At 34.6% G+C, this 12,527-nt stretch overlaps 1 protein-coding gene across 13 annotated transcripts in view; it reads left to right on the top strand.

The window, feature by feature from the left end:
* Nucleotides 1–12,527, top strand: part of RNF111 (ring finger protein 111) — an 84,193-nt gene that overhangs the window by 67,992 nt on the left and 3,674 nt on the right. For 7 of the 13 annotated variants that reach the window (XM_056809268.1, XM_056809275.1, XM_016427863.2 and 4 more), the window contains 5 exons: nucleotides 1,867–1,992; nucleotides 2,240–2,366; nucleotides 8,432–8,524; nucleotides 9,588–9,683; nucleotides 10,801–10,904. In XM_056809268.1, coding sequence (XP_056665246.1) covers nucleotides 1,867–1,992; nucleotides 2,240–2,366; nucleotides 8,432–8,524; nucleotides 9,588–9,683; nucleotides 10,801–10,904 — 546 coding nt within the window. Of the gene's footprint in view, nucleotides 1–1,866; nucleotides 1,993–2,239; nucleotides 2,367–8,431; nucleotides 8,525–9,587; nucleotides 9,684–10,776; nucleotides 10,905–12,527 lie in introns of all 13 variants that reach the window. The other 6 variants (XM_007479661.3, XM_056809239.1, XM_016427861.2 and 3 more) reach the window with 1 other exon arrangement.

The following is a 12,527-nucleotide window of genomic DNA, read 5'->3' as shown; positions in this document are numbered from 1 at the left end:
CCTAAAAATAAATAAATAAAAGCAAAATAAAGTTATTCATGTTCTAATAAGGAAAGATTGGCTATGTAGGAGGAGGATTCAGCATTAGGGAAGATGAAAAAATCTAGGGATCTTTCTTCAGAGTCAGGTAGCAAGGCAGTTGTTAAGCTATGGAATTTGGGATTACTCAAAAATGAGGCGATTATAAAACCTAGGAACCTCGATGGCAAGTAATTCATTTTGATGGGAATATAAAGGGGAGATAAGGTTAATGTACAAAAATATAATCTGTATAATTTCTTACAACCTACATTCACACCATTATATATTTGAAATGACATAAAGTACTAAAAAAGTGACCTTTTCACTGAAATTTTGTTTAGTATAGTACAACTATTAAGTGGAAAAGTATAGTAAAACATTTAAGTTGGATTTTCACAAAGTTGAAACAAATACTTGTACTTAATCTTTAATTGATTAGAAATTAAAATGGAACCAGATAATTGATTTCTCTACCTATTTTTGATAATGAAAATTTTGCTCATCTTGCCTGTTCAGGAAATGATCCTTATTTATGGTCATCTGTTTATGTTAGAAGTCATTTTAACTACTTTTGGTGGCTCCTTCCATAAACTTTTCACAGATTTTCCAAATTAATAAATATTGGTGCCAAGTACATCTGAAAAATGTAGTTGGTTATATAAACATTAAAGTAGCCATAAAGATTCAGTTGTGTGGATGGTATCCAACTGAAAATACCAAGACTTAGAGAAAATCAGTAAGAGTGCCAAAACACCCTTTAATTTTATTCTGCTTAGGATGTTATAGACATGTATCCATTGATGCATTATATCTATAGGAAAATCACAAGATTATATAGTTAGAGTTAAAAAGGATTTCAAAGGTTGTCTGGTACTTCCTTTACATTTAATGAAGCTGATCTCTAGGGGAAGGTAAGTGGGTTCTTTGCCCAAGACCGCATTGGTAACAAACATCAGAGTTAGGAGATGAACCTGAGATTTGAGGCTTCAAATTTTCTGCTCTTTCTTTTGAATTCTGCTGTCTTGAGATGCTGTTTCCTCAATATAGTGAAGAATATTAAAAAACAGTAAATGTAAGAATTTTAGGGAAATTATTTTTTATTTGTGCTCAGTGAGGTGTTTTGGGTTTTTTAAACATTGAATAGCAAATTTTAAAAAATTATGAACATAATTTTTAACTTTAAACTTGATTGTTGCCATTTTTTTATTCATCATTTTCTCTCAATCGCCTCTATCTTGAACCTGATATGTGATTACATATATTTTATTTTTATATCATTTTTGTTTCCAAAGATAATCTCCCCACTCTTATCTTTAAAACATTTAACATGTTTGCTGGTTAAAAATAGAAAAAGATAATAAGATAGATTTTAATAGTTCAAATGTGTTGACTGCAGTATTAGACAAAATAATCTGAAATTATTTTTGTGTTTGGATGATATTTTGAGAGGATGGATTAAGGAAAGGGCAAGTAAATAAAAATCATTGTCACATTTACCTGAGTATTAAAGTAAGAAGATTTTCTAGGTATGAAGACAGAGCATGGGAATCTTACAGTCAAAATAGTGTTGGATTTAGAATCAGAGTTCAGACTTTAAACTACCTTTTTGTCCTCAGGCATATCACAACAAATGTTGTAGATTTCAGTTTTGTCATCTCAAAAGAGTGGGTTAGAATAGATGGCTTACCTAAAATTTCTTCCAGTTCTATAAAGCTATGATACTATCAATCAGGAGAATCAAATATATGAATAACTTAAATGTGATTTTAAAATCATACTTAAATCTTTTTCTTTGTGGAGAATTCAGTAAGTATTGAATCGTATTTATTTGGTCTTTATTTTTAGGAGGGCACATGAGCGCCCTCCACCTCATCCACATCGGATGCACCCAAACTATGGTCATGGGCATCACATCCATGTGCCTCAGACAATGTCTTCACATCCTCGACAAGCTCCAGAAAGGTCTGCTTGGTAAGTTGTTCATTGGTCTTCTGTTAGGCATTATGTGGCAAACCTGTGCTTTTTCCCCACCTCCTGACCCAAGTCTGTATATCTCTGACCCTTGTAGGAATTTAACACTGGCCTGTACCCCTTCCCCCCCCCCCCCTTTTTTTGCACTCTAAGAAAACTTTTGGATTTTAAAGCAAATGATCTTAATTCTGAATAATAGAGAAGAATGGTGCCTCACGTTTAAAGTATTGACTCTTAATTTTGGCAGGGAATTGGGAATTGAAGCTGGAGTGACTGCAGGGACATACCCTCCAGGTGCATTACATCCTCACTTGGCTCATTACCATGCACCTCCTCGACTTCATCATTTACAACTAGGAGCTCTTCCGTTAATGGTAAGATAGCTCCTTGTTAATTTTTTATTATTAGAATCATTTCCTTAAACATTCTCCTTTTTTATGTTAAATTCTTTGAAAGCTGTGTGTGCCAAAGGCAACCTTTTTTTTTTTTAGAATTTGTAACAATTACTTTAATAATTACATAAATATTGCTGGAAATGCTCTGTGAAAGATAGCAGATTTGCTACAGTTTATACTTAATCACTGAACTTAGATTTAACTTCCATCTTGTTTAAAATTTAATGTTGTTAGCTATGAGATGAAACTTCCATATTGCCCTATATTGCCTTTCATATATGAAGTAGTTACTACTTCTGACCCAATGTTGGTGGGGAACGGTTTTTCAGATTTAAGCTTCTTGAGAGCAGGGACTTATCTTTTTACCTTTTTATCTCCAGCACTGTATTGAAATTGATTTAGCAACTAAGACTACTTAAGTATAAAATGTTAATGTTTGTCATTTTGAATATTCTTCACTTGACAGTTAATGTTCAGTAATAAAAATTTTCTCATTTGTGGGCTAGCTAAAAAATGTAGATGCTGGTTCATATGTTTCTACAGGAATGGTTTTATGGATGATTTTTTGTCCATTCATTTCCTGAATTATTTCCCCCTATACTAAAAGTAAAACTTTTATACAAAAAAAAGTTACGCAATTTGGTACTGGCTAAGAGACAGGAGGATTAGTGGAATAGACTTGGGGTAAGTGACCTCAGCAAGACAGTCTATGATAATCCCAAAGATTCCACTATTTGATAAAAACTGCTGGGAAAATTAGAAGACAGTATGGGAGAGATTAGGTTTGAATAAACATCTCAAACCCTCCACCAAAATAAACTCAGAATGGGTGAATGACTTGAATATAAAGAATGAAACTATAAGTAAATTAGGTGAACACAGAATAGTATACATTTCAGATCTTTGGGGGAAAGGAAAGATTTTAAGACCAAAGGTTAGAAAAAAATCACAAAATATAAAATCAACAATTTTGATTACATCAAACTAAAAAGATTTTGTACAAACAAAACCAATGTTACCAAAATAAGAAGGGAAGCAACAAATTGGGAAACAATCTTCATAATAAAAATCTCTGACCAAGGTCTAATTACTCAAATTTATAAAGAGCTAAACCAATTGTACAGAAAAATCAAGCCATTCTCCAATTGATAAATGGTCAAGGGACATGAATAGGCAGTTTCCAGCCAAAGAAATCAAAACTATTAATAAGCACATGGAAAAGTGTTCTAAATCTCTTATAATCAGAGAGATGCAAATCAAAACAACTCTGAGGTATCACCTCACACCTAGCAGGTTGGCTAACATGACAGCAAAGGAAAGTAATGAATGTTGGAGGGAATGTGGCAATGTTGGGACATTAATTCATTGCTGGTGGAGTTGTGAATTGATCCAATCATTCTGGAGGGCAATTTGGAACTATGCCCAAAGGGCAATAAAAGACTGTCTGCCCTTTGATCCAGCCATAGCACTGCTGGGATTGTACCCCAAAGAGCCAATAAGGGAAAAGACTTGTACAAGAATATTCATAGCTACATTCTTTGTGGTGGCCAAAAATTGGAAAATGAGGGGATGCCCTTCAATTGGGGAATGGCTGAACAAATTATGGTATATGTTGGTGATGGAATACTATTGTGCTCAAAGGAATAATGAACTGGAGGAATTCCATGGGAACTGGAATGACGTCCAGGAATTGATACAGAGCGAAAAGAGCAGAACCAGGAGAACATTGTACACAGAGACTGATATGATAAACTGTGGTACAATCAAATGTAATAGACTTCTCTATTAGTGGCAATGCAGTGATCCTGAACAACTTGGAGGGATCTAGGAGAAAAAACACTATCCACATTCAGAGGAAAAACTGGAAATAGAAACTGAAGAAAAACAACAACTTAAATACATGGGTTGAGGGGGTGTGATTGGGGATGTAGACTCTAAATGAACATCTTAATGCAAACACCAACAATATGTGTGAAGATTGGATTTAGCTATCTCCTGATTTGTAACAATGAAGATGCTTATTCTAACAAAATCAGGGATGTCTTGGGAACTTTGCATTACTCCACCCTACTTTGTCTAACAAAATTGGGAATGTCTGTAACCATGTTTGAGGATTGAGTTTTAAGAGGGTGGCCTTTGATAGAGAAATTGCCAAATCAGAAACAGCTGACAGACCCCTGGGCTGTCCTGAATCAAACTTAGGCTACCATTGGTGCAGAGGAGACACAGGAAAGTGAGGTAGAATTGTCTAGCTTTTTTCGTGGGGTTTGCTCTCGTTGGTCTCTTTTCCCCGGAGAAGTGGCTCTGGCTGGTGGCAGCTATTTGTCTGGGTTTTGGCAGTGAGTTTGCCCTTGAGCTAATTCAGGTTCAGGCATCTTGGCTGAGCCCTCTTGGAGTTCAGGCTGATTCCTTCCTCCTTTACTCTCCAAAACTTTTATCTTCCTAGAGCCTCTAATCTTCCCCCCTGGCACAAGCCAGTCGGGAGAAATCTTACACCCTTTCCTTCTCCCTTCTTCTTAATTTCTTTCCACTATATTAATTAAATCACCATAAATTTCAAGCTGACTTGGGTATTTTTTTTTTAATTTGGGATATCCCATGGCAACCAATAATTAATATAGTTTAGTTCACAACACTAAAATTATCCTTTACACATGGAAATAGGTTTTTATCAAGGACACATGTAATACGCAGTGAAATTGCGCATCACCTAGGGGAATGGTGGCGGTAGGGGAGGGAGGGATATAATATGATTCTTGTAATCAAGAAATAATATCATAAATTGACTAAATAAATTAATTTAAATTTTTTAAAAAGAGCATTTACAAAGGAAAAAACAAAAAAATAAATAAAAAAGTTACACAAAACTAATTTTGCAATCTCATCTGATAGCGCATGAAAATCTGTACTTAATCCCTCTTTTCTGTTGAGTGGAATTCTTTCATGTCGACTTTTTAAAAATTCATTAAACATAGGAAAGGCATGTAGGCTTTCAGCTAATATAGGTTCACATAAGTTGTACAATTTATTATTTTTTTATTTTCATTTTCAAATAAGCAAGTGCCTTTGACACTAGTGATTTCAGAGTTTTGCTTTCACAAAGTTTGCACAGTATAAAAGACCCACTTATATGAATGCTTTCTCACTGTATGTCTTGTAACAAATCACAGAGTGAAAAAATTAAAATTTTATTAAAACATATTAGTTACTATCTTTCAAAGGAATGGTGAGATTTTAGAAAAAGAATTTTCACTGGAGATATCTAGAATAATTCCTTCTTTTCAAAATGAGGAAAATTAAAGCCTTGCCTATTCATTTCTTCTTTCTATTTCTATGCATGCAATTGTGTATTCAAACCTAAAAAACAAACAAAAGTTAACTTCCCTTTACTACCAATATTCTCAAAAGTGATGCTTCAGGGCATTTAAGTGGCTCCATGGAGAGAGTGCCAGGCCTGAAATCAAGTAGGCCTGGGTTTGATTCTAGCCTCAGATACCTCCTACCTGTGTAATCCTGGACAAGTCACTTAACTCTTTATGCCCAGCCTTTGCCCTTCTTTCTTTCTTAGAGTTCTTACTAAGACAAAAAGTGAGAGTTATTTTTTTAAAAATTTGAAAATGATGCTCCCTCACTAATCTTTTCCCTTGAAGTCCATATCATATCTCTGCTAAAATAGCATTCCCCAAGATCATTAATGTCCCCTCAATTACCAAATCTACCAAATAATTAACAATCCTTGATTTTTTTGTAGCATTTGTTAACTTGACTTTTAAATTTATCAAATAAGTGAATAATGTTTCAAAAACTATGCCTAAGACTTCATAGGATTAAAAGTTTAGGTTTGAAATGATTCCTGCCTTAATACAGCAATAGTACAGTGAGGGTGGGAGATGGAGGGGGATATCCTATATATAAAAATAGTTAAGCAGAATAAAAATTCCAAAGAAATTCTAACTTAAATATTTTCTGGTAGGTCTTAAATGGGTCAGAATAAAGCAGGAGAAGATTAGAGAAGATATTCCAGGTGTAGGGAACAGCCTGAGGAGAACCTATCAGGGACAGAAACCAGTCCACTCTAGCTTGGTGTATAGAATATGTGGGTGGCCGTAATATGAATTAAGGTTGGAAAAAAATGGAGAAGTGCCAAATTATAGAGGGCTTTCCTTAGTGACATTAAATAGTCATTCCTATTTGTGAGGGAAATTAGGCTAACAATGATATTAAAGGAAAGAGAAAATTAAGGTAGAAGGAATAGTAAAGAAGTTATTATAATAGTCCTGGCATGGGATATTTTGGTCCTGTACTGTAATGGCAAAGGTGAGAGAGCACATAGGAATGGCAGGACAAGAGATAGCTCAGAAGTCAGATAGAATAGATTTGTTAACTAGATGGAGAAAGTGAGGGATAAGGATTCCAAAATAGCAGCAAGGTGTCAACCATGGATAAGTGGGCCATTCTTATAATACTGATAGGAATTTTGAAGTCATAATAAAGAAGAGTACATAATGTAAAGAACATAATTCTTGACTTTCTATACGCACTGCCTAACGTCCTATTAGGCATTCATCTCCCTCCCCCCCCCCCCCCCCCCAACACTTACCAGCTAGGAAATATCTGAGGCCAGGCTTTCAATCACTAAACCACCTAGCTGCATCCAATTGACTCACTTTCTATAAAAAAGAAAAGGTTGGACCAGATGGCCTTTGTGGTCTGCTCTAGCTCTGTGATCCTGTGATCATAGGTTTGTGGAATCAGGAAGCTATAAATGTTAAAATTCATATATTTGCTTTTTTTTTTTTAAACCCTCACCTTCTCTCTTATGTTCTAAGATAGAAGAGCAGCAAGGATTAGACGATAAGTGTTAAGTGACTTGCCCAGGGTCACATAGCTAGGAATTTTCTGAAGCCAGATTTGAACTCAGGTCCTCTCGGCTCCAGGCCTAGTGCTCTTATCCAATGTGTTAGCATAAGGCCATGTTCAGCGGTGTCATTGAAACATCCTCTGGTTCTGCTTATTTCACTCTACATCAGTTCATGAAGGTCTTTCCAGCTCTTTAGGAAATTATCTTTATTTCACAATAGTATTCTATCACCATCATATACCACAATTTGTTCAGCCATTCCCCAATTGATGGACATCCCTTTAACTTCCCATTCTTTGCCACCACAAAAAGAGCTGCTATAAATATTTTTGTACAAGTAGGTCTTTGCCCTTTAAAAAAAAAAATCCCTGGGATACAGTATTGTAGTGGTATTACTGGATCAAAGGTATTGCATTGTTTTATAGTTCTTTGGGCATAATTCCAAATTGCCCTCCAAAATAGGTTGGAGTTCACAGCTCCACCAACATTGCATTAGTTTTCTTAATTTTGTCACATCCCCTCCAACATTTGTCATTTTCCTTTATTTGTCATATTGGCCAGTCTGATAGGTAGGAGGTGGTACTCAGAGTTCTTTAAATTTTTCTAATCAAGAGGGATTCCAGATTTTTACTTTTTTTTTTTTTAAACCCTTCCCTTCTGCCTTAGAATCAATATCATGTATTAGTTCCAAGGCAGAAGAGTGGTAAGGGCTAGGCAAGGGGGTCTGATTTTGATGCCATGTTGTAAATATATGGTTAACACGAGAGGATTGTGCAAAGCCAGACCACTAGGCAAAATATTGTCTTGAGTGATCCCCATATTTTAACCTTGCTCAACCAGACTTCAGGAGAGGGCAAGGTCCTCTTGAGGACTGTTCCTATCACTTGAGAATTATGATCACCTCCCAATAGCACTCTACTGGGGAGGAGCAGCTGAGATGATACTTATCCCAACTCATTAATATTTTTGCCAATTGGTATTGTCTTACCTTTATACGTAAATTATTTTACTGTCTATAAAAGTAGGCTAGAGCTTGAATTTGGCAGCTGTCCCTACTCCAACTGTTTGATGCCTTGGAATGCCAGTAACATCCTCCACCCACCCACCCACCCACCTTCCCATCATGTAAAATAAGTCAGTGAAATTATTCTGAATACTTTAACTTATGCTTGTGTTTAAATAGGTTCCAGACATGGCAGGCTATCCTCACATCCGTTACATTTCATCAGGATTGGATGGAACGTCATTTAGAGGCCCCTTCAGGGGCAATTTTGAGGTTTGTAATAAAAATGAGTATAGTTGTTAGCCAAACTGTATTTAATAAAGGAGATAGTATATAACTGTTAATAGTTTCAGTATCTTTTTGAGGCATGATACTGTATTTGGTGCAAAGAGAATGAAAAGCATACAAACTATCCAAATTTTCAAGATAATTATTACCATTTGTTAAGTATGAATTCATAATTATTGTACATGTTTAGAGTGGGGAATAATAATTCACATAATTTGAGAGACAGAAACAGATACCTGATTCCTTCATTTTACCAGAGAATAAACTGAGACCCATAGTTTCACAGATAAGTTAGAGGAAGGGCAAGAGCTATAACTCTCTTCTCTTGATTCTATATCTTTCCATCTCAGCACTCCGAACTTGTTAAAAGAGAAGTAAAGAATTTAACAAACTGTGGGGAAATTACATAAAGCTACTTGTATATCAGATACAAAGTTTAATTAGTCCATTATTCCCCAGACTTTTCAAATACAAAAACTGCATTCATATTAATACTAATATTTGCTGAATACAAAGCAAGTAAAAGTATTTTCATTTATGACATTCTGCATTAGATTGCCTATGTTATTGCCACTATAAAATAAATGTCAGTGCTTGGTTCATATATGAATTTGTGGACCCTTGCAATAACTCTGAAATCCTCAGTTTGGAGTGAACCTAAGGCACCTAAATATCAGAAAATAATCTACAAAATAATAATAACAATATGGTTCGCAGAGTTCAAGGTTCCGGAAACACATTGCTGCAGAAAAAGAAACCAGAATAATTCTTTTCATATCTAGAAGTTCTTTGTCATTTAATCTTCCGTGTGTGTGTGTATAAAAAGACATTAGAATAGTCTTATATTTTTGTTTTCTTATTATATATGAAAATCCTTATTTCATGCTTTTAAGCTATAATAAAACATTAGCTTTTTCTTTTCATTGTGCCAAGTTGAGAAACTGGGATATGATTAAAATCATTGTGCTTTTTAAATTAAATCATCTTCCTTGTGATTTATGGGTTATCAATTTGGGATTTTGATATTTTTCCTTTTTTTTTTTTTAAGGAATTGATTCATTTGGAAGAAAGGTTAGGAAATGTTAATCGTGGAGCTTCCCAGGGAACAATTGAAAGATGTACATATCCACACAAATACAAAAAGGTGAGAATTTCTTTTAAGTTTTAATATCTTTGGTGGGAAATTTGAAAAATATTTCTAAGGGTTTTTTTTTTTTAAGTTTCCCAAGTTAGCCTTGCTAGAACTGGTTCTTAGTGTAGATTAAGTTAAAATTAGTATTAGTTTCAAGTTTTTATTGCATTCCTGAGATAAATTTTGGTCCTTTAGTCAAATTAGCAAATTCTTTAGCCATTTATTTGGTCAAATGTTATCTGCCATCTATTTTAAACTCTGAAAATTTTAATTGAATAAGAAAAGAGCCATAATTATGCAGATTATTAAGTATCACTTCTAAGTAACATGTATAGATGGCATAAAGACAACATTACCATTTGAAATTTGTAAAGATAACAGAAATTAATTTTCAAATGCTCTAAAGTTAAGTGGAACTCTTAATTTTCTTAAACCTTGGACTCCCAAAAATCTTTAATTTTTTTGAGTATGGAATTGATCAACTAGGTAAAATTAAACACAATCATCAAGGTTTCCTAAAGATGAATCACAGTATACAATGACAATTGAAAGAGAAATAAGACCATAATTACCATGGTTTTTTTTATTTTGACTTTTAAGAACAGTAATGAGGAATAACTAATATTTCTTCTCCTTCTACAATATAGAACTATTTCTTTTCCTTCCCAGCTATTGATGGTAATAACATCAATAAACATGCACAGTATTTTAAAATAATATTAATTTAAAAATGGACGAGGTACAATTATTTTAAATTTTTTTCCCTCAAATACTTTGTGACTGTTTAAAGTGATGGAAATCAGATAATACTTAATGTTGTATATATCTTTTAAATTTGTGTGCTGCATTTAAAGACCTTCCTTAGTACACTGAATTGATGATACTACCTTTAATTTGTTAAATCTTGAAGTTTAAAAGAATATGAGTGCTAGCTAGCCCCCTCATATTTATTGATTGAGCTCATCTTTATTAGTCATCAATGGCTATTTGTTTTTTTAAAAAAATCTTATGTTTAATAATGTTCAATGTTTTATTTTGTTGATGATGTTGATTTTTTAAAAACAGATTTTACTCAGTTGTCAATAATGTCATCTCTACTAATAAGGTAACAACTGATTGGTTCTCACAGAGGAAACTGCACTGCAAACAAGATGGGGAAGAGGGAACTGAGGAAGATACAGAGGAGAAATGTACCATTTGTTTGTCTATTTTAGAGGAAGGTGAAGATGTGAGGTAATTAAATATTAATCAGATTTTCAAAATCCCAACGTTTTTAACAAGAGTGAGAAACTAAATATCATGCCTGATTTGTCCATCCTTTTAACCTGTTCTTGCAATCAGGCTTTGCAGTAGAGCATGATAGAGAGAAAAGAGAGTAGAGAAGGGTGCATACCTCTACAAGTGGTAAAGTTAAGTACATTGCACTGGGTGACAAGAAATTAATGTTCTGCCTCTAACTCTGCTCTTTATTGGTTTCTGACCTTGAGCAAATCATTGCCACTTGTCTGCATCTTTGTTTTCTTATCTCTGAATGAGGTATTGGGTTAGTTGTTGTCTCAGGCACCTTCCTGTCCCATGACTATTTTCCATTTCCTCTGTGAAGGGATTACGTTCAGCCCATTTGCAAACAGTCCTTAGATACTTACTGGTTTTGTGACTGTGGCTGCACCATTCAGAGCCTAAGTTCCTTTTTAAGAAAGCAAGAATTCTAGTGTCTACCTCACTTACAGGATTCTTAGGAGGCAGAGTGTAAATTTAAAGGAACATATAGTTGTCATATTATGCACTGGTACCACCTCAGTGCATCCCATTGCTAGATTTTTGATGTGTAGAAATGATAGATAAACAGTTCCCTGCCAAGTAAGTTTTCAGTTGGCCCTCTTGGAGAAATGGGGTGGAAACTGATTTTTTTCTCTCCTTTTGAGGCCATACTGTTTTATCTTCCTTAATTCCGTTGTGTACAGTTTAAACTGGAAGGTGCCTTCAATATCTAGTTCACTTTCTCAATTTTACAGATGAGGAAACTGAAGTCCAGAGACAGGACAGCCCATATTGAACCAACTGAAGAGTTAGAATTCATTTTCTACAAAAATCTTTTGTGACCAGTTGAACTCTTGTGGTATACAAAAGCAATTCTGTTTTACAAGTGGAATGTAATTTCCATTAACTTGAAATAAGCTAGTGAGTAAAATTAATTAAAATTACTTGAGATTCTGAGCTGAAATCCCAAATAATAGATTCATAGTCTTTTTATCTGCCCAGAGCAACATAATATGATAATTTTAGGAACTTAAATAGATAGTGGAACTGAAGTTCCTCAGATTTTGAGCTAAACATAGCTTACAATAGTGAGCCCAAATGACAGTTGGGGCATCTTTCAGGTAAATTTATATGAAAAAATAATTTTTTATTGCTTTCAATCTAGTTCTCCATTGCTTCACTGTGGAGTGGTATTTGCCTTAGTTTTTAGAGGCTTTGCCAGCAGAGTGCAAGCAAACAGATAGGGCTGAAACTTAAAAAGAACTGTACCTGGCAATAGATTCTATATCATCCCTGGACCATCCTTACTTGCATTTTTGTTGTTGTTTGTAAACCCTTACCTTCTGTCTTAGAATCAATATTAAATATCAGTTCCAAGGCAGTAAGTAGTAAGGGCTAGGCAATTGGGGTTAAGTGAGTTGCCTAGGATCACACAGCTAGGATGTGTCCAAGTCAGATTTGAACCCAAGACCTTCCCTTTCTAGATCTGGCTTTCTATCTACTGAGCTACCTAGCTGCCCCCCAAACTGTAATTGAAGAGGTTCATCACATACGATGACCACTATGTAATCCACCAACAACCACCCCCTTACCATA

This window comes from Monodelphis domestica, chromosome 1 (assembly GCF_027887165.1).
Source record: "Monodelphis domestica isolate mMonDom1 chromosome 1, mMonDom1.pri, whole genome shotgun sequence".
NCBI lineage: Eukaryota > Metazoa > Chordata > Mammalia > Didelphimorphia > Didelphidae > Monodelphis > Monodelphis domestica.
This window is presented reverse-complemented; position numbering and strand designations above follow the sequence as displayed.